This window comes from Bubalus kerabau, chromosome 16 (genome assembly GCF_029407905.1).
Source record: "Bubalus kerabau isolate K-KA32 ecotype Philippines breed swamp buffalo chromosome 16, PCC_UOA_SB_1v2, whole genome shotgun sequence".
Lineage (NCBI taxonomy): Eukaryota > Metazoa > Chordata > Mammalia > Artiodactyla > Bovidae > Bubalus > Bubalus kerabau.
The window spans coordinates 66701549-66729217 of NC_073639.1; the positions used below are offsets into that span (position 1 = coordinate 66701549).

At 51.5% G+C, this 27669-nt stretch overlaps 1 protein-coding gene and 1 pseudogene across 1 annotated transcript in view; one reads left to right on the plus strand and one right to left on the minus strand.

The window, feature by feature from the left end:
• The window catches only part of PXN (paxillin), a 43591-nt gene extending 25809 nt beyond the window's left edge, over window positions 1–17782 (minus strand). Inside the window, exon 1 of the mRNA XM_055551008.1 lies at window positions 17597–17782. Within this exon, the coding sequence (XP_055406983.1) occupies window positions 17597–17609 (13 nt within the window). The 5' untranslated portion in view covers window positions 17610–17782. The remainder of the gene's footprint in view (window positions 1–17596) is intronic.
• A 77-nt stretch (window positions 17783–17859) lies between these two features.
• LOC129629751 (40S ribosomal protein SA-like) lies at window positions 17860–21751 on the plus strand (annotated as a pseudogene).
• Window positions 21752–27669: the final 5918 nt, after the last annotated feature.

Consider the following 27669-nt stretch of genomic DNA (forward strand, 5'->3'; position numbering starts at 1 on the left):
CAAGAATGCAGTGTGAGTTTTGTAGCTGAACAGCTCCAGTCGTTAAGTCCTGGCTCTGTCACTTGCTGGCACCGCACCTCTTTGAGCTCAGTCCCCACATCTGTAGACTGGGTCTGAAAACAGCCTCTAGTATCACAGGGGTGGGAGGGGGGTTCCCCAGAACACACCTCCTCCTGTCCTTCCATCCCTCTCCCTGGGAGCTGCCTCACCTTCACCTCTGGTGGCCCTGACAAGTGTCTAGAAACACCACGCTGGGCACAGAGGTGACGGAAGTACAGTGCCTGGGGACTTGCCTGCTGGTCCAGCGGTTCAGACTCCGTGCTTCCACTGCAGGGGGTGCAGGTTCGATCCCTGGTCGGGGAGCTAAGGTTCTGCATGCTGGGGGGCACGGCCAAAACATGACAGCGTCTGTCCCCACAGAGCACTGAGTGGGAGACCGTCATAACCGGAGCCAAGGGGAAGGAGCAGGGGTTTTTCCTTCCCAGGCACAGGGAGGAACAGAGGCAGAGGTGAGACGCAGCCAGGCAGACAGAGGGGGCCGGAGCTCAGTGCGCAAGTCCCAGCTTGGGGAGAGAGGGGAGCAGGAGGTGCTGTGGAGTCTGGACGTACCAGGGCAGACGGCAGGGCAGGGGGATCGACCAGGACCAGGCTTGTACTGGTACATCAGCGTGTGCAGGGGAGCCCCGAGAGAGGCGAGGTGCACCCGAGGCGGCCGGGAGCCTCAATGCTCTAAATAAAAGTATGCGAAATCCAGGCGACCTGGTAACTGAGCGGCTGTGAGGAAAGAGGACAGGCTGCCTCCCACATTTGTTTCCTGCAGGCGGACGGGCCATCCACCAGATGAGACAGGGTAGGTGGGGGGGGTGAGGGCAGGGCCGTGGGGAGGAAGGCGCACAGGAGGGTCAGGGTGACGGGGACAGGTGACGACCTAGGACAGGCAGAGCCACGGGGCTACCGAGCCCCAGGTCTTTCTTTTCCCCTGGCCAAGCTGCCTCTGAATGTCTCCGGGGCCCAGGAAGCAGAGGTTTGGGAACGGGCACGTCTGTGTGCTCTGGCCGGGTGTGGGGAGGCCGTGCACTGCATGCAGCTGGCTTGGGGAATTCTCGGGGTGCTCACCCCTCCCTTGCCCTGCTCCCCAGGGCCCAAGTCCAGCCCTGGGATCCAAATAAGAGCCAGCTCCATCCCTCCAATGGCTCCCTTCCGGAAGAGGGGCCAGATCCGGCGTGTTATCACAGGAACCAGGTCCTTCCTGTCACACAAGCACATGGGCTCACTGCTGGGGCCGGCGGGCCTGGGACACTGAAATCTCAGGCCCCACGCTCCTGTGGAAAAGCCCTTCAAAACAGGCCCTGGGCTCCACCCCGGCTGAGCCCGGGAAAGAATTTGCCCCAACAGAGGCTCTACACCTGACTGGATGTCCCAGAGATTGGCCCCATTCCAACTGCCATACTGAGGCCACCCAAAAAGGTCGTTCCACCAAGGAACCAAAGTTTAGCGGCTGTCAGTGGTGGCCTCGTGGCTCAAGGCTGAGTTTGATGAGCCTGTAAGATCCAACTGGGATGACATGCAGTGCCAAAGCAGAGCCCATGAATTCATCATCACACACACAAAGCCTCCTCCCGCTGGGCCTTTGCACTCACAGCACCAGCCGCCTAGACCACCCTCCTGTCTTCTTTACCACGATAAATCCCCTGAGACTCCTCAAGACTTCAGTTTCCTCTTCTGCAACCCGAGGAGAAAGAGGATCCGCCCTGCCTACCTAAACAAAAAGGAATGCATGGTTTTTATGCTGGGGAGGCGGTGGGGTGGGGTGGGGGTGGGGAATGCCTCTTTTATAAGAACTTCCCAAATCTTAGTATGGAAAATAAGCATTTTGGGAGGTGAGGGGATTCCAGCTTTTTCATTTTCCCCCTTGTACACAAAATAAAGTGGAAATAATATAGATTAAAACTTCAAAAGTAGTTAATGAGTAGAACACGGAGGCACAAAAATATCCAGACAGGAAGCAAGCCTATTTACAATGAGGAAGCGCACATAAGTTAAGGCAGTCTGTCGTTTTCCTTTGAAACGTTAAAAAAGAAAGTCAAAATACACTTCATGGGTGACGCTGTTGAGAAAAAACAACACTTATTCAGGGATGGGTACCCCACAAGGAACAAGTTTTACAGCACTTCTGTAAGAGATTCCCATATCTTATTATAGAAATCCTTGTGATTTATATAAACGATGAAAGCTTGGGGCTTTTCTAAAAGTCAAGACTCCAGTTAAAAAAAACACACATTAGGGACTTCCACGATGGTCCAATGGTTAGGACTCTGTGCTTCCAGTGCAGGGGGCACCAGTTCGATCTCTGGTTGGGGAACTAAGATCCCACATGCCACATGGCACAGCCAAAAAATAAAAACAGCAATGAGAATGATGAAATAATTTTTTTAAAGAAATATAAAATAAGTAAATAAATAAACCACATCAAAGAGTCAGTTTAGGGTACCATTTCCTCCAAGAAGCCCTCCATGACTACATCCCCGGCATAGAATTCCAAGCCCCTCTCCTTTGAGCTCCCAAAGCACAGTGCACATCCCCTACAGGAGCACGCATCAAACTGGCAGAAACTGTCGGCCGGAGTGCCTCAGTCCCACCAGTCTGTGACAGTTTCCCAGTTTATCGAGGGCAGGCAGGCTGTCTCCATCCATCTTTACTTCCTTGCCTCCAGCAGAGCCATCCCAAGCCCGTCCATCACCAAGACCTGCTCACCCCGCAGTCCATGCCACTCCTGGCTTTGGTGAGCACTCACAACCCACCAAGCACAATGTGGGGTGGGGGAGGGTGGCCTGCACAGGCAGCAGGGCCCCAGCCCTTCCTCCTCTTCCATCCCAGGAAATCGCCCTCTACTGGGATCTAGTTACCACTACCCCTCCCAAACCGGCACCGCTCCTGCCCTTTAAAGAAAAAAAAAAAAAAAGAAAATCAAAGGAGCACCGCACAGGACTCTGTGGCCTGAGCACAGCAGCCCCTGGTGGGTACTTAAGGCTTCAACTCACTGTGCGGCCAGTCTGGCTTCCTCTGTGGGTGGAGGAGGGCAAGTCGGGAGTGGGGGCTGGCCGGCGGAAGCGAGGCAGCTGGCCTGGGGGGAAGCTGGTCCCCGGGGCAGCTCGGCCCTGGGGCGGGTGGGCACTTTCACTTAGCGCTGGAGGGCGGGGGAGGAGGAGGAGGGCGGGGAGGAACAGGGAGGACCGCAGCCTCAGTGTCCTGCAGACCTGCTCCTGTCTGTCACACCTCTTCCCGGGCAACAGAGGAGGCAGGAGGAGACAGGAGCTGGAATGTGCTGATTTTCTGAACCCTGAGCCACTGGAATGTGTTAGCAACACCAGCCATGGGGCTCTGTAGCTGGGGCAGCTGATAGCATCATTGATTATCACCACCCAGCACAGATGAGACAGCCAAAAAAGCACGCAAGGATTAGTGATGCAAAGGGAAGCCTGGCAGGCGGGGGCAACTTGCCAGCAAAAGAGAAAAGACGACAGGTTTTTGGAAGAGAAACTGAAAGAGAGGGGAGAGGAAAAAGATAAGGTTTTGCAAACATTTTTGTTAATTTCTTTGAACTTAATATACTCAACAAATCCAAAAGGAGGCAAGAAAAGAAGAAAGAATTCAGAAAAATAGTAGAGGGACTTCCCAAGTGGCTCAGTGGGAAAGAATCCACCTCCGGATGCAGGAGACAGGAGGTCGATCCCTGATCCGGGAAGATTCCACATGCCGCAGGGCACTTAAGCCCGTGCACCACGAATATTGAGCCTGCACTCTAGAGCCCAAGAGCCACAACTACTGAAGCCCACAAGACCTGGAGCCCGTGCTCAGCAACAAGAAGCCACTGCAACGAGCAGCTCAAGAATCGCAAATAGAGAGCGAGCCCCTGCTTGCTGCAACTAGAGAAAAGCCCACGCAGCAACAAAGACCCAGCACAGCCAAAAATTTAAAAAATAAACAAACATTAAAAAAAAAAAAAACAAGAACAAATGGCAGAAACACAAAACAAGTGGCAAGATCGCGGACTTACACCCAATCATGCAAATAATTACTTTAAATGTTAGAAGGTCTATACGCTTACAATTAAAAAGTAGAGATTGTCAGATTGGATAAAAATGCAAGATTTGAAATAGGATTTTTATAAGAAACACTTTAAATAAAAAGACACAGATAAAACAGTTCCTACCAGTTTGACAAGTATAAAATGATCAGGGAAAAGATACCACACTCATACTAATATCAAGAAAGTTGGAGTGGTTCCGTTAATACCAGACAACATGGACTTCCAGACAGGAATATTATTAGAAATAAAGACCCTCCGTGATGATAAAAGGTCAATTTGTCATGAACATTTAATAGTCTTAAACACACATACATCCAATAACTGAGCTTCAAACTAGATGAAGCTAAAATTGACAGAAATGAAAAGAAAAAAAAAAAGATAAATCCACAATCATAGCTGGAGAATTCAACTCTCTAACTGGAAAATAACCCAAAGGACTTCCCTGGTGGTCCAGCGGCTAAGACTCCATGCTCCAGAGATGCAGGGGGCTCAGGTTTGATCCCTAGTCAGGGAACTAGATCCCACATGCCGCAACTAAGACGGCGCAGTCAAATAAATAAATTAAAAAAAAAAAAAAAGGTACAGGCACTCCTTTGGTGATAATGAAAATGTTCTGAACTGAACAGAGGCAATGGCTACACAACTTGTATTGCTGCTGCTAAGTCGCTTCAGTCGTGTCCAATTCTGTGCGACCCCATAGATGGCAGCCCACCAGGCTCCCCCGTCCCTGGGATTCTCCAGGCAAGAACACTGGAGTGGGTTGCCATTTCCTTCTCCAATGCATGAAAGTGAAAAGTGAAAATGAAGTCACTCAGTCGTGTCCGACCCTCAGCGACCCCATGGACTGCAGTCTTCCAGGCTCCTCCGTCCACGGGATTTTCCAGGCAAGAGTTTCGGAGTGGGGTGCCATCACCTTCTCCAACTTGTACTAAATGTACTAAATACCATTGAATTGTAGACCTTAAAGTGGTTAATTTTATGTTATGTGATTTTCACCTGGGCTTTTAAAAAAAAATGAATATGTATATTACATGCATGCCTATATATTTATAAATATATACAACATGGGTGGGTAAGATACACACCAAACCGTTAACAAGTTATCCCTGGAGGGGGAGGAAGGAAGGACTTTCACTTCTGTACCTTCCTCTTTTTTTGTTTTACAATAAGTATGTATCTCCTCTGACACAAGAACTTTTACAAGTAACAGTATCAGACACATAATGACATTAGAAAGATCTCTAGAATAAAACAAGGCCTGAGGCCACACTGTGGCAAGTGTGTGGTTCTAGAAAGAAGACTAGGACCCCAGATACACCCCAAAAAAAGGGCTAGAGAGAGAGGGAAAAACAAAAACAAAAACACAGGCTTGTTCTGCTACTAAGTGTCCTAGGCAAGTGCTTTCTCCTTGGAGAACTTCAGCCTGTCACTCTGTAAAACAGGTGGGCTGAAACTCATAAGTCATTTTCCAATGTTTTTATGTTCTTATTTTCAAAAACCACAAAACCCCTTTTGCGATTGCAGCCTCCAATGGAAGCTCAATATATAAACAAAGTGAGCAGCTCCGATGGAAGAAGTAATGGGCAGAAAACCCCAACACGGGTGTGGGTGACATCCGAAGGCCCCTTCCACTCTACAAGTGTAGGAATCTAACGAAGACTGAATCGGCCCAGAACCACAGGGAAGGGAGTGGCCACTGGTCACACCCAGCAGAATATTTGGAAGAAAAACTTTCACAGGCAGTAGAAGCAGCGAGAAGAGCAAGGGCAGAGCTAGGACAAAGCCCAAGCTGGTGACGAGGAAAGGAGCTGCTACCAGCAATGCCACCAACAGCCCTGGACCACACAGCCCAGGGTCCCCCAGAGGCAGACGAGCTGTGGCACCCCTGGGCCCACGCCTCTGCCCGAGGTCAGGCAAACAGATAACAGCTGGTTCCAGGCCGGTGTTCCCGCCGCACTAAGGGTGCAAACAGGATGTTTAGGGACAGCTGACCACAAGGGATCACAGGGAGCGTGACAACCACCTCCAGGTGACCCCCAGCTTGCTTGTGGCGTCAGCACACCAGGCCCAAAAAAAAAAAACTTCTGGTGTAGCTCTCCAGACAAAGCAGGGGTGAGGACTCTTGAAAGTTCAAGACACATCAGAAGAAACCACCTGAGGGGTTGAGACGGGGAGGAAGCAAGGCCACCGAGCTCAGCAGCTCTCTCGCCCCCAAGATGTAGCTAGGCTGGCGCTCCGCCAGATGGTGAGAAAACTACAGGTCCACTTGTGGGGACAGAAGACTTTCCAAGATGAGCAGCAGGTGACCAAGTGAGCCAGGGGCGGGGAGGGGGGGGGGGGACCAGGTCATGTCCCCGAGGCACGAGGGTCGTTTTCCAGATGCTGTGGTTGCTCTTCCTTCACACCCGCCCCAGAGGGGCCAGCCTGATTCGGCTGTCCTGCAGCTCAACCATGCTGAGAACCCTCCCAGGCTGGGCAGCAGGGCTGGGAGTCCATGGGACACACAGTGAATCCGGAGGAGACCAAGTACAGGCTGTGTGGGACACGCCCATTTCCACCCGAAGAGGAGGAATGTTCCTGGAAACAGAGGGCAAGGAAAAAGCCTGTCCAGGACTCTCTGAGCCGCTCCGCACCCCAAATGAGGGGGGCCCAGTGCTCATCCAATATATCAACTGCCCCTAAAAGGGTAGAAAGGCAGGCAGGGTGCAGCCCGGGAACTAAGCCCACTCCACTGACAAAAGCCACAGTTTCCAGCCCAGAAACTCTCCTGTTCTACTGCTACTAGGAGCCTCCCTGGCCTGGACCCATCGTGGGAGGCTTTGTAGATGCTACTGAGCATCTTTCATGGCCTGCCTTGGCCAGCGTACGGCCCGCAAGTTCCAGGAGAAGCCCAGGGCTGACCTCAGAGCGGCTCTCAAATTTTCGCCTTACACGAGCAATCAGGATAAACCAAGCCACCAAACAACCTCCTCACCACCGCTTCCTTCTCAAAGCCACCAAAGAGGCTCGGGGAAGTGAGACGTCATATAACCAAACCCAACTCAACGCCACCAGCACTAGGAGTGACCATTTCATTTGCAGAGCCCCAAACGTGCATTAGTCACCCCACAGGGCCACGGCCGGTCCTCCACTCACATTGCCAAGGGGGCTAACAGAACTCAGGGTTCCTCCTCCAGGCCCTGGCTGAATGGCCGTCCAGGGCTCTGAATGCCACCTCCAAGGCCACAGCGGACACCGGCAGCAGGCTGTGAAAGCAGGCGGAAAAGTGACAGAGAAAGCTGAACCCCGCCCTGCCCCTGTGACCCACGACTAGACTATTCCATGGATGAAAAAGAACCATCGTTACCATTTATTGAGCACCTTACCGCATTTCAGGAAATGCACCTGTTTCACAGATAAGGGGACTGACACTCAGGGTATCAGGTGACCTGTCCAGGTCACGCAGTTGGCAATGGCAGCATGGATACAGAGCAGGGAGACGAGAGGCTGATGGGGGACCCTGCATTCTGCCCTGGGGCTCCGGGTGGCCTCCCCACCTGCTTGAAACCCAGAGGGCTTCACGCTGATTCTCCAGCGGAGGCAGTGTTTCGATGGGGGATCAGTGTCTTAGTGGGGGTCCGCAGCTCAAACCCATTTCATCATCGACCATCGTTAAATACTTAATAGGGTGGGACTTCCCTGGTGGTCCAGTGATTAAGGAGGGTTTTGCCTTCTAGGGCAGGCAGCGTGGGTTCGCAGGCAGGCAGCCTGGTCGGGGGGCTAAGATCCCACGTGCTTCGTGGCCAAACGACCAAAACATAAAACAGAAGCAATACTGCAACAAATTCAATGAAGACTTTAAAAATGGCTCACATAACAACAACAACAAAAACTTAAAAAAAAAAAACTCATTAGGCAACCACAGAAAGAACCAAGCCACATTTGGAGGTTAGGGACACTTGAACGGCAGGTGAGATCCCTGTCTTCGAGGGGTCTACAGGGCAGAGGGGGAAACACAAGAGGAAAAGCCCAATGGGCACAGATTTGTGAAGTTACATTAAAGTGGGAGGGTCAAGAGGTTGGCTAGTTTTAACTGGAAAGAAAAAAAAACTTTACTAAAAAAGTGCCTGCAACTGAGACCTTAAAGAGAGAGAAAGGAGACGGACAGGTCAGGGGGTTATTTTCTGCCACATAGACAAGGGTCCAGACCCCAGGCAGAGCTAAGCGCTTGGAGTGGTGAGAAGTCAAATCTAAGTCACAGAATGGAGTTCAAGAAATCCCCTAGATTTGGCAACTGCGTGTTTGCCATAAATGGAGGGCAGGAAGAGAGCATTTTTAGGGACTTCCCTGGTGGTCGAGTGGTTCAGAATCTGCCTGCCAATGTAGGGGACACAGGTTTGATCCCTGGTCTAGGGAAGATCCCACATGCCACAGGGCAACTGAGCCCGTGAGCTGCAGCTACTGAAGCATGCATGTTAGAGCCCAAGCTCTGCAACGAGAGACGCCACCGCGACTAGACGAAGACCAAGAGCAGCAACAAAAACTCAGGGCAGTCAGAAATAAATAAATAAAATCTTTAAAAGAGAGAGCACTTTTAGAACTTTTCAAAGCAGGCCTGCTGCAGGCAACAGAGAAAGCCGCTGTGAGAGCCGAGCTGTCAAGTTCAACCCACGGGTGCCACAGAGGATGGGCATCCAGTGTTGCCAACTTTTGAGTTTTCAAAAAAAAAAAAAAAATAGCCTATGGGTTTTGAGGTGCCATCTCCTGATACTTTCAATGCTGGTGTCTAATTCTGAATATATTTAAATACCATGAAGGCCGAGTGACACGGGTCTGCAGGCCACATGCAACCTGTGACTTCCCATCCCTGCCTTCAGGCTTCCAGCACTGAAGAACCAAAAAGAGAACCAGCTGGGGCGCTCGAAGACCTGGGACCAAACTCTCGCAACATTATCTGCGGTGACACTTGGGAGTGTCCACTTCCTCTGTGCCCTGAGCTGCAGTTTAGCTTCCTCATTTGTAAAATGGGGAAACCACCGCTTACCCCAAAGGGCTTCTGTCAGAATCATCAATGATGATGGAGCACATAAACATGTTTTCTAAACTGTAAAATGTTGCAGAAACAGTTTAACCCAGGTCAAGAGAAGGGAGGGGACAAAAACAGAGCAGACAATAGACTGAGGCAGCGAAGAGAGTGAGAAGGAAATGAGTTAGATCTTTGCTGGCTTGCAGACCGGAAGAATCTGGACAATAGAATCCACATCAGGGGTGGAAATATAAATTTAGGCATCACCAGCATTCAAGTGATAAAACAGGTCACGCAAGTAGATAAACTGACCTGGATACCTAGGAGAGAAACAGGGGGCCCAGAAAAAGCCTTTGCAAAAATGCACTGGTGTTCCCCCAAAAAGGGATCAGAGAAGGAGGTGGGGAAGGAGGTGGGGGGGTGGCCAGAGGGTGGTTCTTCGGAGAATGGGGGATCTTCAGAGAAGCAGAATTTAAGGAAGGGAGGGGGAAATATGGCTGCTACAGAGTGGGACGTGTTCTCAGCCAAAGAGAAAAACGTGGAAGAATGGCCCAGGCTGCACTGAAAACAGGACAAGGAGGAAACTAAATAAGTCAGGAGGGGGATTTCTCTAGAGGTCCAGTGGTTAAGACTCTGCTTTCCAACGCACAGGGTGTGGGTTTGATCTATGGTTGGGGAACTGAGGTCCCACATGCCACAGGGTGTGTCCAAGAGAAAAATTAAAGAAGAAAAAAAGAAGTTAGGAAGGACAAACAGGGTCGGGGGGAAGAAACCAGAAGGAAAGCGGATCCAGGTGTATCTATGGATAGGTCACATCCAGGCACGGATGTCAACACTGATGGGAGATGCTGGGGGGGGTGGGCAGGGGGGCGGGGGAGGCCAGGGAGTTATAGGAGGTGTTGAAGTGGGAAGGGGGGTGTACAGTGAATAACAGACAGATGTCTCGGAGAGTCTGTCGGCTGTGTGGGAGCACTCCCACGCCCACGTCACTTGGCCTCCCAACAACCAGGGAGGCAGCCTCAGGCTCAGTTTACAGCCCGCTTGCTGTAACAGGGTCTTGCTGTTGTTGTAAGAAGCATCCGTTCAGAAAGGCACCCGGATCGGTGTCCAGGGGAAGAGTCCAGCCTGCCGAGGATCCTCGCTATGAAGGGAGAGGAGATCCCCAGAGGCCTCCGCCCACCTTGCTCACACTCACCCCAGGCTCCACTCTCTTCCCAATGGCCTCCTCGAGTGTGTGACTCGCTCTCCCCAACGAGAACACAGAACAGAACATGGCTGTTTCTGCCAAGCGCATTCTGAATAAGCTGCATTCCATTTCATTAAAACAATTACCTGAGTCCCAGCCAAGAATTACATAAAGCTTCCTCCCAGCACCACCCCTCCCCATCCCCCCACCCCGCCCATAAAGCACACATCATTCTGCTCCTCGAACAGGCGGTCAGGTCGGACACGCGGCTCTGAGACCTCCATAGGATGACCCCCATGATCAGGACCCAGCGGCCAGCCTCGGAGTCCTTGCTTGGGGACAGACAGACAGATGTGAGGCTCAGAGAAGACCTTCATGTGAGGCACTCCCCTAAGGAGGGCTGACGGGCTGCTAAATGCTTCTAGTGGGCACCAGGGGCCCTCTGAGCCAAGGGGGCCACCAGTGTGGGAATCCGGCTGTTTCTCCCACAGAGATGGGAGGCCCGGCGGACAGGCTTTGGAGTCGGCAGAAAGCGAGACAGGAGGGTCCTGGGAGTGGGGATGCCAGGAGCGGGAGCCTCAAGTCTGGAGAATCGACTGGCCAAGAGGGGCGACTGGCCAAGAGGGGCTGCAAGCAAGAGCCTGGGGCCACTCCGGCCTCCACTGCCCACCGGCTATGGTGTTCCTTTGGCCACAGATAAGAGGTTCTCCTGATGTGAAGCGAAAGGCATGTCATCCCCTCCCCCCAGGCTGCAGCTGCCCAGAGGCAGCTCTCTGCATCCCATCCAGGCCACCCCTTCCCAACTCCCACTGGGGCCCGGCATCTTGCTTGCCTGGACCACAGTCTGGTTCACATCGCTACACTCAGAATAACCCCAGAGGCTCCCTCCACACCAGCGACGCTCGTTGTCTCTGCTGGGCCCTGTCCTTTCTCCTGCACAGGTCACTGTGTGTCCCCGTCCCCGGCGGCATCACCAGTCACTCCCATGCCAGGCCTGCATGGCTCCTGTCTCTACCCACCCGGTCTTTCCACCACCTGCATCAGAGTTACAGGAGGCCAAGAGTCACTAGGGTCAATCACAGGTAGGCAACGGATGCCCATCCCTGATGGAATGACTATGAGCCCGCTGTGGAAAAGCCAAGGTTTTCTCACCTTTTCTCCCCCAACTTTTTATCATGCAAATGTCTAAACATGCAGAGAAGCTGAAAGGCCGCTGCAGTGAGCACGCACATGCCCTCTACCTGGGTGCAGTCACAGGTGATGTTTTGCCATTTTTTTGTGCACACACGCGCAAGTTTCCTCTCTTTCCCTCTTTACATACACACACAGCATATACACATCCTCCCTACGTTTTCTACTACATCATTTAAAACTCAGTTGCAGACATGGTGACACTTCACTCCCAGATACTCTCGGCCGCACCTAACAGTAACAACGTTTTCCCATAAAACCACACCACCACAATCACACGAGGAATAAGCACTAAGAGGCCCTCTTTAAGGGGAAACTAGGCCACTGGGGCTCTGCGGGGCCTGGCCAACCACACGTCCTGCCTGCCTCTGGCCCAGCATCCACGGCCTCCCTGGAGAGGCCAGCCCTGAGCCCCCCTGGGTAGGCCATCAATCCGTTAGCTGGGAGACTTATCTGGTCGAGAATGGACGCTTGAGGCCAAATGTGAGGCTCCCAACAGGACTGCAACTGAAAAGGCAAAATGGGCCTGTGAGGCCATAGGGCTCCAGGCCTATCCCAGGTCAGGAGATGATCTCTGGACACTTATTTATTTTAGTTCATTATTTTTATTTTGGTCACACTGTGAGACATGCAGCTTCTTAGTTCCCTGGCCAGGAATAGAACCCACGCCCCCTGCAGTGGAAGCTTGGAGTCCCACTCACTGGACCATCAGGACAGTTCCTGGCCACCCCTTTGAAGCTGTTGGTTTGTCAAGATTTCCGGGAAAATTCAACTTCCTAATGCTTTCTCTTCCCCTCTCCCTCTCCCAGGATTCCTCAGTTCTCCACCTGAAGGGTTTCTGAGGATTTCTTCCTCTGGAAATGGGCTGGCTCCCAGTGGTGCTGCTGCTGCTAAGTCGCTTCAGTCGTGTCCGACTCTGTGCGACCCCATAGACGGCAGCCCACCAGGCTTCCCCGTCCCTGGGATTCTCCAGGCAAGAACACTGGAGTGGGTTGCCATTTCCTTCTCCAATGCATGAAAGTGAAAAGTGAAAGTGAAGTTGCTTAGTTGTGTCCGACTCTAGCGACCCCATGGACTGCAGCCTACGAGGCTCCTCCGTCCATGGGATTTTCTAGGCAAAAGTACTGGAGTGGGGTGCCATTGCCTTCTCCGGCTCCCAGTGGTAGCCAGGTGCAAACACCTGAACAAAGACAGGAGAGTGTACGGAGCTGGGGGCACAAAGGGCTTCTGACTCCAACCGCAAAGAGCAGAAGAGGGAGCGTGGAGCCTGCCCCGGGTTCTCAGGGCCAGCTGTGCTGGAAGCTCACAGCTCTGTCTTGAGGCTAACCGGTGAGTGGACAGAGGACAGTGAGAGAGAAGGGAGGTCTTCCACCGAGCAGGAGACACTGCCGTAAGCGCCCAGCATCCTGTCCTGAGCACAGCATCCTCGAGAAAGAACCAACGAGAGCGAGGAAGCCACAGAGAACAGGAAAGAACGGTGTGAGACTGAAGAGAAAACGAGGGACACCCCTGGAAGACCAGGGGTTAAGACTCCACACCTCTACTGCAGGGGACATGGGTTCAATTCCTGAACTAAGATTCCCGCGTGCCATGTGATGGTAGCCAAAAAAAGAGAGAGAGAGAGAAGAGACAGGGGGTATGGGAAGGGTGGAAAAAGATTTTTAGCGTTCTAGAAACAAAGCAATCAAACCAACGGGCAAACCAGATGCAATCCAGTATCAGGAACAGACGTGGAAAATGGGTTACAAGATTTAAATCCCAGCCCTGCCACTCGCGAGTTATAGAACTTGGGCAAGTGGGCCTCCATTTCATCATCTGTAAAATGGGTGGCAGTAATAGTAGCGGAACCTGCGCCTCGTAGGGTCAACATGATTCAATGAGAAAACGCGGGTAAGGTGCCCAGCCCAGGGCTTGCACGTAGTAAGTGCTCAATAAACATTACAGAAAGGGGTCTGCAAACACCATATAAACAAGCAAAAGCGTTCTACAGACGGCTGTGATCACGAATGAAGACACTGAGACCAGGACAACCCAGGGGAGGGCTGGAACGAGACTGAAGTGGAAGGGAGATTTTCCAGTCTCTGCCCTTGAGAGAAAGACCTCAAGAAAGCTTTGGGAAGTCAGTACCCTCAGGCATGAGGATCCTGGGATGTTCCCTTAAGGGGACTCAAACCCACAGTGGCAGGGCTCTGGCCCGCAGCAGCCTGAACCTCTCCCCACCAAGCTCTGGCTGCCCAACGGAAAGGGCACCTGCTGAAGAACCAAACACACCAGGGTCTGAGTGCCCGCTCCACACCTCACTAGAGCACAGCCTAGGAGGAGATCTGGGGCTGACGCAGGGCCCCCCGAGGAGCACACCATCACCCCACAGACCACCCCTGCCACAAGCCCAGCAGCTGGTGCCCTTGACCCTGCCCTAACACACAGAGGCACCACAGATGGGTGAGCCCAAAGTCCAGACTTTCCATGGAAACAGAGAGGCCCCGTAGCCTGGAATGCCCCAGGCAATTCCCCTGCTCCCCAGTACTCCCCTCCCAAGGACAATGAGGCACTGTGCTCCAGAGGGTCAAGACTGCTGAGAAGCTGCAAGGAGACAGGTCCAGATCCCAGCGGCAAACGGGCATTGCCAACAGCTGGCTGCTCCCCCTGCAAGGGATGGGAATGGCAAAGCTATTGAGGCCTGAACCAGCCTACCTACTGCCACCCAGACCATACGGGACGATGGTCCCAAGGGCAGAAGTTTAAAAGGTACCCAGCAATTACTCAGCAGGCCCCATGGCTCATTCCCCTGGTTGATTACCAAGCACTTACTAACTCATTAGGGCTTCCCCCAGGGGCTTAGCCGCAAAGAATCTTCCTGCAGTGCAGGAGAGGGTAGTTTGATTCCTGGGCGGGGAAGATCCCCTGGAGGAGGGCATGGCAACCCACTCTAGTATTCTAGCCTGGAGAATCCCCATGGACAGAGCAGCCTGTTGGACTACGGTCCATGGGGTTGGAAAGAATCAGACATGACTGAGCACGCATGCGTGTACTACTTATTATGAAGATGATCAGGTCTGGAAGTGGATCGACCTGGGTTACAATCCCAGAGCCCCCACTGAACTTTCCTGACTCAGATTTCTGCGTCCATCAAGCGGGGATTAAACACCTCCCTCCAGGAACTGCTGTGATGATACCAAGCAGTGCTGAGTAGGCTGCCTGGCTCCTATCAAACGCATGTGATCACTATTAGCCCCCAGCTGTGGTCACGGTCCCCATCCCCCCACCTCCAAGCGCACTAAAAAACGTGAAGGAGGGGCGAGCAGAACATAACCAGAGTGCCTGTCCTTGTTGTGAGAACTCTGTCCAGGAAACTCCAGCCAGAACTGGAACACCGAGAACTCCCAGCCAAACCAGCATCTAAACAGTAACGAGGAAAGCCACCAGCAGCCACCCCGCAGCACAAAGCCAACAGAACACACAGGGAAGGGCAGGACACTGTGTTTACTTACGGACTTTCTGCCCAAAGAGCTATAACTTTGTAACTTATTAAACAACACATGGTGAGTTTGTCACTAACAGCTACAGGAAGGGGAGGGCTCCCCAATTTTTTTTCTTTTAGACCAAAAAATAAAAAACAAAGTCACAGCACAGACTCTGACCCCTCTAGACTTGCCACAGGTCAGACTCTTCTCTTTTAGGAACCAAGAGGCTCACAGCTGACAGCACTCTCAGGAGAAAAATAAAAACAAGAGGCTTGGCCTCTGGGTCCAGCCTAACTAAGGAAAACAGCTGACGGGCAGGGTGCTGAGCAGCTATCCAGACAGCTGATGGGGGCTGAGAGCAGAGGCGAATTCCTCTCTCCTCCTGCACGCCCCAGTCCGCCCACCCCAGGCTCCAGTCGGTCAGCCAGGCGTGGCTGGCCCCCTGGGAGCTTAGGCCAAGGAAGCCAGGCGGCCCAGATTCAGACAACTGAGGAGCCTCTGGGGGGAGGCAGAAGTAGTTACAGGTGGCGGCCATCACCTCTCTGAGACCCCCTCGCCACGAAGAAAGGCCTCCTGGTGCACAAAGCTGCAGATGCAGGAGCGAGGGATCGGGCTTCCAGTCATGATTTTGTCATCTTACTACTGTGCAACCTTGAGCCAGTGAATCAACCTCTCTTAGCCTCAGTTTTCTCCATTTGTAAAAGGCCAGCAGTACTGATAGCAGGGACCCTTAAGGGGCTCTTCAAAAAGAGTTACTGTGAAGACAGGACAGTTGAGGTACAGGGAAATACTCCAGGAACAGCAAATCTAAATTCCTACAATCTGCTCTGCCAGGACACTTTCTTTCCTTTCAAGAGACGAACTCAGTTTCCTGGCCCTAAATGGAAGACTGTCAGAGGACAGGAATTCTGGGCTTCAACAGGGAACTCTACAAAGACTTTCTCAGTCCTTCAAACAGCACGGGGCCTGTCTGGAAGCAATGGAACCCACACCAGCATTTCAGAAACTGTGACTCTGCTTGTGAGTTCCCACAGGGAAAGCATTGAGACTTTCAGATCCTGATTCGAAAAATATCCCCCAGCCTCCTTTCAGTTCAGTTATTTTTACATGAAAAAAAAAAAAAAAAAAATACCTGCCTGGAAGCCATGCCAACCTTGAGTGTGCTGGAAAAATGGGTGCCAAGCCTGACCCAAAGACAGAACTATGCTTGGCAGCCATTGTACTCTGCAAAACAGGCAGGACCGCACACTCTCCCCAGCTCCAGGATCTTGGGGGTTAGGGGGTTGCGGAGGCACCCTGATCCCCAAAGGAAGCTTCTGGGAAGCAGTCACGCCCCAATCCTCCTCCCTGTTCCTTTGGAAGTCCAGTGCCTACAAATAACCAGTCTTAATTTAGTGCCCTGTGCAGCTCGGGGGAGGCCCATCAGTCCTGTCTGATGAATCCACCCCTAAGAGCTTGAGACAGAGAAAGCATCAGTGGTCACACAAGCCACCCACAGTCCATAGAGGGAAGACAAGGCTCCTACAGAGAAGAAACTTTCCTCCCCCTCCTCAACTCCCTGGCTCAGAGGCCTTCCAGCTCCAGGCCTGAAGGGGAGGGAGGGAGAGTGAATCCTCCCACTCCAGGGTTCACGGTGCTCAAGGCATTCCTAGAACCCCCCAGCACCAAGACCCCTGGGTTTAGTGTCTGGTTCCAGAAGATACTTTCTTCTGCCCAAACTCCAGATCAAGGCTGGACTGAAAAAAAACAGTTTGGGAGCTCCAGTCACATGAAAACAGTAAAACTCTATTCTGGGCATCCTATCCTCCTTACCTATGGGACTTCCCGCAAGGTACTGCCAGCCTGGACAAGTTCAGAGATGGCCATACCTCGGGGGCCCACTTCCCACCTCGTTCCCTTGGCACTTCACCAGTCTGTCTCCCCAGCTTACATTTCTAGGATGAGGCTGGTCTGTGATATGAAAGCGGAGGGGCTAGTCCACTGAGTGGCCAGGGCAGTGAAACGGACCCAGGGCCTTAGTGGGGCAGAAAAGAGCCTTGTCTTTGTGGGGATGTGGTCATGGAGGCTCATCCCTAACCTGTAAATCTGACCTGTGAAATAAAAAGGGTAGACTCGGAGGGGCTACCCCTGAGGTGCCGGATGTCCGTCTGTGAAGTGGGGGTGGTCCTCCAGGGGCTGGGAGCAGGCCCCGGCTGCGCGATCAGGCAGCTGATCCCCAAATTGGGTGTTCCAACTGTGCGATGGGGGTGGGGGAGCGCTGTGTGAAGTGAGGGTCCCGCAGCGGGGGAGGTGGTCATGTCCCGGCAGTGGGGGCCCGTCCCTGAGGCGGACCGGGCGGGTCCCTGACGAGCAAGCAGGTCCCTGAGGCTGAGCTGGGAGATGGGGGTGGATCCCCGAGGTCGGGGGGTCCGGAGGTGGGGCTGTCCTCGAGGCGAAGGGGTGGCGGCTGTGAGCACGGCGGCTGGCCTGGCCTGGGAGTCAGGCCCAGCCCGGGATCCTGTCCCGCCGAGCCGGGGCTGGCCAGAACCAGAGCCGGGACCCGGGCCGCAGCGGGTGGGATTCAGCCCGCCGCTCGCGCGCTCGCTCGCGCCCGCCCTGGCCCGGGGCCCGGGGCCGCGCGCCCCTAGCTGCCTTCTCCCTCAGCCCCTCCAGTCACTCACCGAGGTCGTCCATAGTGGGGGCGCCGCGGGCGCCGGGAGCCGGCTCGGTGTCGCGCTCGCTGCCCGTCCCGGGGCCGGTCCTCGCCGCCGCGCAACTTTTCCGCCGCGAGCCTCGGCCCGGAACGGAACGCGCCGCCGCCGCCGCGCGCGCCCGCCGTACGGCCCGCCCCCGCGAGCACGCGCGCCCCGCCCCCGGCCGCCCCCGCCGCGCGCTCCGCCCGTGGGGGCCCCCGCGAGGCTGCCGGCCCCGCCCCGTGCGCACGATGGCCACGCCCCCTCCGCCCACCCGCGAGAGCGCGCCCAGCCGGGGCGGCTAGCACCGCCCGGGCTGGGCGGCGGCGCCGCCTCGCGGCCAAGCCTGCAGGTGGGAGGCTCCCGGGTTTCCTGTCCTCTGTCAGTCTTTCTGTCTCACGGTCGCCTGCCTGACTGTCTGGCTAACATATCCATCCGCCTGTCTTGACGCCTCACAATCTCACCTGTGTCTCTCCGTCCATCGGTCACTCACTTATCACACCGCTGTCCACTGGAGAGTCAGATTTGTCCGCCCGTCCGTCTACGTCCATCTTTCAGTAAATTGCCACCCCACCAAAGAAGAGCCTAAATTAGTACCAGGTAATGAGCAACCTAGATAGCATATTAAAAAGCAGAGACATTACTTTGCCAACAAAGGTCCGTCTAGTCAAGGCTATGGTTTTTCCAGTGGTCATGTATGGATGTGAGAGTTAGACTGTGAAGAAGGCTGAGCGCCGAAGAATTGATGCTTTTGAACTGTGGTGTTGAAGAAGACTCTTGGGAGTCCCTTGGACGGCAAGGAGATCCAACCAGTCCATTCTGAAGGAGATCAGCCCTGGGATTTCTTTGGAAGGAATGATGCTAAAGCTGAAACTCCAGTACTTTGGCCACCTCATGCGAAGAGTTGAGTCATTGGAAAAGACCCTAATGCTGGAAAGGATTGGGGGCAGGAGGAAAAGGGGACGACAGAGGATGAGATGGCTGGATGGCATCACCGATTCGATGGACATGGGTTTGGGTAGACTCCAGGAGTTGGTGATGGACAGGGAGGCCTGGCGCTGCGATTCATGCGGTCACAGAGTTGGACATGACTGAGCAACTGAACTGAAGGCTGGGGACGTTTGAAGGACCTTTCCTGGGGTCGCCCTCTGGATCCGTGGCAGTGCAGTCTCTCAGCCCAGCCTTTGAGGCCAGATTCAATATTTTCAAGGTTTGTTATTGTTTAGTCACTAAGGCGTATCTGACTCTTTGTGACCCCATGGACTGTAGCTTGCCAGGCTCCTCTGCCCATAGAATTCTCCAGGCAAGAATACTGGAGTGGGGCCATTTCCTTCTCCAGGGGAATCTTTGCTTCCCAACCCAGGGATCAAACCCACTCTCTGGGGTCTTCTGCACTGGATTGTTTACTGCTGAACTACCCAGGGAAGCCCATTTTCAAGGTTATATATTCTTTAATTTTACACATATCCATACTCCCTAGAAGGAGACTTTTCCAAAGTTCTGGGCAAAGCAAAAAGGACCCCACCTTAGACCCTAAGGGAAAAACTACAAGGAGGTTACACCCAGTGCTGGGCATGGTTTCCTGAAACACCCCACTGCCACCCCAGACCCCAGAGGGGCTTCGCTCTCACAGACTCAGAAATCATGTGATAGCACCACCTGCCGTTTTTTGTTTTTCCATCTGCCGTTTATTGAGTGCCAGCACTATCAATCGGAGAAGGCAATGGCACCCCACTCCAGTACTCTTGCCTGGAAAATCCCATGGATGGAGGAGCCTGGAAGGCTGCAGTCCATGGGGTCGCTGAGGGTCGGACACGACTGAGCGACTTCACTTTCACTTTTCACTTTCCTCCATTGGAGAAGGAAATGGCAACCCACTCCAGTGTTCTTGCCTGGAGAATCCCAGGGACGGGGAAGCCTGGTGGGCTGCTGTCTATGGGGTTGCACAGAGTCTGACACGACTGAAGTGACTCAACAGCAGCAGCAGCACTATCAATAGAATGAACGGGCTGTGAGCTGGGTGCTTTCTGTGCTTTCTTGCATTTAATTCTGACCACAAGCCTAGGAAATGACCACTAGTATCCCGTTTTTCAGTTGGAAAAGTTAAGACCAGAGAGATTGAGTTACCCAAGGTCACGGAGCTAATAAGTGGGAAGACTGAGATCTGAACCTGAGAAGGCCTAGCTAAGGCCTCTGCAGGACACCTGCTACTCTACCAGGTGAAACTATTGTCCTTAGACCAATCCCACAGCATACACGTGTCCCTGTGTCAAAGGTCTCAAACCGTTTTGTTTTTTTTTTAAGGTGGATCAACTATTTTTTTCGTATTTATTTATTTATTTGGCTCTGTTGGGTCTTAGTTGTGTCACGTGGGATCTTTCGTTGTGTACAGGCTTAATTGTTCCCTGGCACGTGGGATCCTAGTTCCCCAACCAGGGATCAAACCAGAGTTCCTTGCATTGCAAGGTGGATTCTTGACCATTGAACCACTGGGGAAGTCCCTCAAACCTTTCTTTTCAAAGCAATATTTCCTGGAAAGGAAAACATCAATTAAGCTGGCAATTATGCCTTTGGTGGGTGAAGTTCTAAGGAGGGGCTTCCCTGGTGGCTCAGTAGGGGAAAAAAATCTGTCTGCAATGTGAGAGGTGGGTTTGATCTATGGGTCAGGAAGATCCCCTGGAGAAGCAAATGACTACTCACTTCAGTATTCTTGCCTGGAGACTCCCATGGACAGAGGAGCCCAGCGGGCTACAGTACATGGGGTTGCAGAGTCAGACATGACTGAGTGACTAAGCACATCAATTTGAATGTTCTAAAGAGAACTGAGGCTTCGCGGTTAAGTGCTGTGACCTTGGACACGCAGTCCCTTACCTGGAATTTCCTCCCCTCGGGACTCCTATCCCCGAGCCATCAGACTTGTTTAATTCAAGCCAGGTTTTCTCATCTTTCCTCAAGATGAACTGATGTTGCCTCTCCTCGCTACCCAGACTGGGGTCCATATGGCATTGTTCTGGATTCCCATTGTAACGTAAAGGGAAACTTTCACCATATCCAGAGCCCTTGATGTCCTGCAAATAGGGAGGAGGGTGTCCTCAAATTCCTTTCATCAGAAACTCACTTGTGTGTGTGTGATCAGTCACTCAGTCATGCCCAACTGTTTGTGACCGCATGGAGCTCACCAGGCTCCTCTGTCCATGGAATTTTCTAGCAAGAATACTGGAGTGGGTTGCATTTCCTCCTCCAGGGGATCTTCCTGACCCAGGGATCTTACCCACATCTCGCTTCTCCTGCATTGCAGGCAGATTTCTTTACCACTGAGCCACCAAGGAAGGGAAACCCACTTAGGTGGCACCAACTTTAACTTTCAAATGAAACAGCATGTCTACAAAAGGAAAAGTCATGACATCTACATCATAAATCTGAAGAGAACCTCGCAGAAGCTTCTGTTGGCAGCTAATGCCATTGCTGTCACTGAAAACCCAGTGGACAGCAGCGTCATTTCCTCCGGGAATACTGGCCTGTGGGCTGTGCTGAAGTTTGCTGCTGCCACTGGAGCCGTTCCTATTGCTGGCTGCCTCACTCTTGGAACCTTCACTAACCAGATCTAGGCAGCCTTCCAGGAGCCAAGGCTTCTGGTGGTTACTAATCGCAGGGCTGACCACCAACCTCTCACAGAAGTCTCTTCACCTGCCTTCCATTGATCTTTGTGACACAGACTCTCCTCTGTGCTCTGTGGGCCCAGCCATCCCATGTGACAAGGGAGCTCACTCAGTGGGTCTGACGTGGTGGGTGCTCGCCCGAGAAGTTCTGCCCATGCATGACACCATCTCCTGTGAACACCCTGGAAGGTCATGCCTTATCTTTCCTTCTATGGAGATGCTGAAAAGGATTGAAAAGGAAGAGCGGGCGGCTGCTGAGAAGGTTGTGACCAAGGAGGCATTTCAGGGTGAATGGACCGCTCCAGCTCCTGAGTTCACCGATGCTCAACCTGAGGTGGTGGACTGGTCCGGAGGTGTGCAGGAGCTCTCTGGGCTTATTCCACGGTTCCCCACTGAAGACTGGCCTGTAGCTCCCACCACTCAGGCCACTGAATGAGTAGGAACAACCACTGTGGTTGTTGAGGAACAACCACAACAATCGTAAGCTGTTCTTCTACAAACTTTTTTTTTTTTTTTGGCTGCACTGGGTCTTAGTTGCAGCACGCAGAATCTTTAGTTATGGCATGTGAATGCTTAGTTGCAGCATGTAGGACCTAGTTCCCCAACCAGGGATCAAACCCGGGCCCCCTGCATTGGGAGCACAGAGTCTTAGCCACTGGAGCACCGGGTTGGGAGGTGGGAAGTTCTCCACAAACTTTTTAAATGGAAATAGGTTGATGGAAAATAAACAGTCTCTAAAAAAAGAACTGACATTGACAGGACCATGGGACCACTCCATGGCCAATGTTGCCGAGGGCCCTCTAGTCCGTGGAATGTCTGTCTCTTCGTGTAGTTGTTCTTTCCACGTTCACGGCTCTGGATGCCTCTTCCTGTCCCAGCCCACGGGTGCCTCTGCTCAGCAGTGTAGGGTAGAGGTTAAGTACACAGCTCAGTGGACTGAGAAAGACCCAATTCCAGTTATCTTCCTTGATGGTGGTGAATCTCGGTCCATTTTACTCTTTGCATCTGTTTCCTCCTCTGCAGAAAGTAGATAAATAATAGCTACCTGTCAGAGTCATCATAGGATTAAACAAGATACTACACATTTACACCTTGGTATATCCCTGGTCATCAACAAGCACTGTCTAACTCAGGGATCCGTATGCCGTGCTCAGGTGCTCAGTGGTGTCCAACTCTTCGCAATCCCATAGACTGTAGCCCACCAGGCTCCTATGTCCATAGGATTTTCCAGGTAAGAATACTGGACTGGGTTGCCATTTCCTGCTCCAGGGAACTCAGGGCTTATCCCCTAGAAACAAAATGCAACGTATATAATTAAAAATTTTCTAGTAGCCACATTGAAAAAGATCAAAAGAAACAGTTAAAATGAATCTTAGTATATTTTATCTAATCCAGTCTATCCTAAATGTTACCATTTCAGCTTGTAATCAATATAAAAATATCAGTTAGATAGCTCACTTCTTTTTTAATAGGAAGTCTCTGAAATCACATTTGCACATTACACTTATACCACATTTCATTTCCACTAGCCTCAGTCCTAGGACTCAAGAGCCTCATGTTGGCTAGCGGCTACCACCCTGGATGGCACAGATTTAAATGTTAGCAGGCATTATTATTTGGGGGGAGTGGGGAGATTTCAACCTAAAAGCCATTTTCTCAGAAAACCATTCCTTGGCCTGGTAGACTATGTCAGGGCTCCTGTGATTATGACCTGTTTTTAGCACTCCTCATAATTGTACAGTTGACTCTTGGAAAACACTGGTTTGAACTGCACAGGTCCACTAATAAGCAGGTGGGTTTGGTGTTTTTTTTTTTTTTTTGGCTGCTTGGGTTGCAGAATCTTACTTCCCCAATTAAACCTGTGATCTGGGCAGTGAACGCCCCAAAGAATCCTAACCACTGGACTGCCAGGGAATTACAAAGTTATTACAAAGGATTTTTTTTTTCAACAAATGTAGATAGTACTACAAGACCTGAGATTAACTGAATTTGTGAATGCAGAACCAGAGACACAGGGCTGACTATGGCACTTAAGCATCTAAGGATTTTGGTATATTGGGGCTCCTGGAACCAATCATAGATACCGAGGAACTGTAATGAAATACTTACCCACTTGCTTGCATCTGTCTGTCTTCTCCTAGATTCTAGGCTTCAGGAAGGCAAAGGCCAGGTTTGTCTCGTTCACTGCTCTACCCAGTGCCTGGCACGGGGCACAGGGTACGGTAAGTGCTCAATAAAAATATGTTGTCTGAATAACATCTATTAATGTTTTAATAACACCTATTAATTGAATGAATTAAATTTACCACTGCACTTGGCTTCCCTGGTGGCTCAGAGGTTAAAGCGTCTGCCTCCAATGCGGGAGACCTGGGTTCGATCCCTGGGTTGGGAAGATCCCCTGGAGAAGGAAATGGTAACCCGCTCCGGTATTCTTGCCTGGAGAATCCCATGGACAGAGAAGCCTGGTAGGGTATAGTCCATGGGGTCAAAAAGAGTCGGACACAACTGAGCGACTTCACTTTCATTTAATTGATGTTGGGAATAAAGAGGGGATGTGTGTGTATGTTAGTCACTCAGTCATGTCCCAACTCTTTGCGATCCCATGGACTATAGCCCGCCAGGCTCCTCTGTCCATGGAATTTTCCAGGCAAGAATACTGGAGTGGGTTGCCATGTCTTCTTCATGGGATCTTCCCGGCCCAGGGATCAAACCTGCCTCTCCTGTGTCTCCTGCATTGGCAGGCAGGTTCTTTACTGCTGCATCACCTGGGAAGCCCAAAAAGATCCCTGTGGTGATAGTTTAGTTGCTTAGTTGTGTCCGACTCCTGTGACCCCATAGACTGTAGCCCGCCAGGCTCCTCTGTCCATGGGATTCTCCAGGCAAGAGTACTGGAGTGCATTGCCATTTCCTTCTCCAGGGGATCTTCCCAACCCAGGAATCAAACCCGGGTGTCCTCCATTGCAGGCAGATTTCCATAATTCCCCCCAAATTAATGACCAGTTGTAGATTCTTATAGACCATTCTTTTTCACACATATTGAGAACATTTATTGTTTAGCATGTGGGAAACACCTGTTAAGTTATTTACACTATTATCTCATTTAATCCTTGCAAAGATCCAGTGGGGGCGTTCTATGCCTGTTTTCCAGGCCAGGAAACTGAGGCTCATAAATGAAGCCACCTGCCCTACGTCACACAGGTACGATGTGGCAAAGCTGGGATTCAAACTCAGGACCATCTGACTTCAGAGTCTAGGTCATAGCTCCTGAAGCGGGGCTTGGGGATTGTGTCACACCCCTCAGCAAGTTTAAACTTCCCCAGAAGGCTTGGACACAGTGCCTTGAGAAGGCTCTGCTATTCCTGAATTTGGGCGGAGGCCACCCCCCACTCCCCTGGAGCAGGAAATTGCAACCCATTTCAGTATTCTTGCCTGGAGAATCCCATGGACAGGGGAGCCTGGCAGGCTATAGGGTCCATAGCGTGGCAAAGAGTCAGACACAACTGAAACAACACACATGCACCCCCCACTCACTGTCCTGCTTAAAACCTTGCTGACACCAAAATAAAGCCCAATGACTCCCCAGGACCTCTGACCTCATTAGGGGACCCAGTGCAAGATATCTTCTCCTCAACTCTCCTTTCTCAGCTCCAGTCACAGGGAATGACTTTCAATTCCCCCAAGAGGCCACATTCTCCTGGCTCCAGACCCCTGCTTATATGCATCCTGTCCTCTTTCTCCTGGTTAACTTCTCTCTTCCCTCATTTCACAGCTCAACCACCCCCTCCTCCAGGAAACCTTCCCTGACTACCACCCAGGCTTGGATAATTGATCCTACAACGCCCACCAAAGTATATAACTCTATGTCAGGCACTACAGGGAGCCTTTTCCCTATATGATCTCATTTAACACCCACAAAATCTCTACAGCACTGGTACATCAGAATGATCTGGAAAGCTTTAAAAAAAAAAATTTTTTTTTTTCTGCCCCAGAACTAACACTCAGAAATTCTGATTGAGTTGACCCAGAATGCAGCCTGGGTATCAGGATTTGTTAAAAGTTCCCAGATGAAATTTTAAATGCTCAGCCAGGGTGGAGACCCATCGGCTTCTGAGATAGATGTGATGACTCCAACATGCCTTTTTCAGCCAGGAAAACTGAGGCACAGAGAAGTTAAGCAAGCAGCCTGAGGTCACGCAGCTAGTGAACGCTGGAGCAAGGGTTATATATATATATATAATTTTATTTATTTATTTTTAGCTGTGCTGAGTCTTTGTTGTTGTGCAGGCTTTTTTCTACTTGTAGTGAGCTGGGGCTTCTCTCTAGTTGGAACGTACTCATTGAGGTAGCTTCTTTTGTTGCGGAGCACAGGCTCTAGGGAGCAGGCTTCAGTGACACATGGGCTCAGTAGTTGTGGCTCCCAGGCTCTAGCGCACAGACTCAGTAGTTGTGGTGCTTGGGCTTAGTTGCTCTGCGGCATGTGGGATCTTCCCAGACCAGGGATCAAACCCAGATCAACCCCTGTCTCCTACATTGGCAGGCAGATTCTTTACCACTGAGCCACCAGGGAAGCCCTGGAGCAAGGATTTGAACCCAGAAAGTCTGTTTTCATCAAAGCTTCATGGAAAAAAAAAAAAAAATCAGTTGGTCTCAGCTCATTTCCCCAGTGATGAAGAAATGGGAGCCAGCTCCCTTCTGAGACAGACACTGAGGGCCCCTCGGGCATGAGATATTTTTAACCAAAAGAAGCCAGTGATTCCTGCAGCCAGCCTGCAGTGACTCAAACACTGGCAAGATTGTTTCGGGGCTTATGGACCCTCTTGCTGCTGAAATATTCCTCTGAGTCCAGCCTTCCGTCCCCTGAAGCCAGTAGGTCCAGGCTGGCTCAGGCGACAGGGGTGGAGGGGGTGGGGTGGGGGTTGGCTCCATCTGGAACCGATGTTTCCAAGCATATTTCCATACATGGTGGAAGGGGAGAGGGTCAGGATTACCTCACCCAACCCAGCCCCTTCTCCCTGCTTTCTGCCTGGAAAGGAGAACAAACAAGTGTTGGAACTGGATACGAAGTCACCCTCCTCCTCTTCCCCTCCCTAACCCAGAAGAGTCCTGTGAAAGCTGCAGAACATGTCCAAACACACACATTGAACATTCTCCAGACGCTCTCCTATGTGGCTTTGTGGGAGGATTCATTGGTATAGTGTTGGGGGAACCCAACTTGGGGGCACCTCTTAAAATGCAAAATATGGAGAATTCCCTGGTGGTCCAGTGGTTAGGATGCCACGCTTTCACGGCTGAGGGCGCCCTGCAGTGCAGCCAAAGGAAAATTAAAATGCAAAATGTGGGAATTGCCCTGGTGGTCCAGTGGTTAGGAATCTGCCTTCCAATGCGGGGGAGGAGGATTCCATCCCTTGTTAGGGAACTAAGATCCCATATTCTGCACAACACAAGGAGAAGCTCAGGTGCAGCAGCAGACCCAGCACAGGAAAAAAACAAAACAAAACAAAACAAAACAAAAAAAAAACAAAAAAAAAAAAAACAAAAAAAAAACTACTAAATAAAGTTCTAAGAAAAATAAATAAAATGCAAAATATGAATGGCTTTTGTGCAAGCAATCTCACCTACAGAATTTCCCCTAGAGATAGCTTATTGGGAGGCAGAATTCCCCCCAAAATACCCCATGAGTTGGCAAAGATGCACATTCAAGGATGTTCATCACAGCATTGCTCATCATTGGAAAAAACTGGCAACCACCCAAATGTCCATCCATAGGGGACTGCTGAGCTGAAGTGGGATGTATCTATATGGGAAGAGGAGAGCTATGTGCTGACATGGAAAATAGGTCCACCATCTCAGTTTAGCAGAAAGAAAAAGGAAATAGTAGAACTGGATGTGGGGTTCCCCAGTGGCTCAAACTGTCTCCAACGCAGGAGATGCAAGTTCGATCACTGGGTCAGGAAGATCCCCTGGAGGAGGGCACAGCAACCCACTCCAGTATTCTTGCCTGGAGAATCCCATGGACAGAGGAGTCTGGCGGGCTACAGTCCATGAGTTACAAAGAGCTGGACATGACTGAAGCTACTGAGCACGCACACATGCACAAAACTGAATGTAGAGTATAATCCAATGTTTGTTAATAATTAGGTTGACACATAAATAGAACAATTTGGAGGAATAACATCACCTATCTGTGGCTGTTTCCTCTAGTCCTGGAGGTGGAATTATGGTGATTATTGCCTGTCCCTGCTGTATGTGTATATATATACACACACACACACACACACATATATATAATATCTGGATTTGATATACCAACGTGCAGTAATCTTATTACCAGATAAAAATTAGATAGTGAAACAGAAACTTATGTGAAAATCAAATGGATCCACTTGAAAATTTGTTCATTTT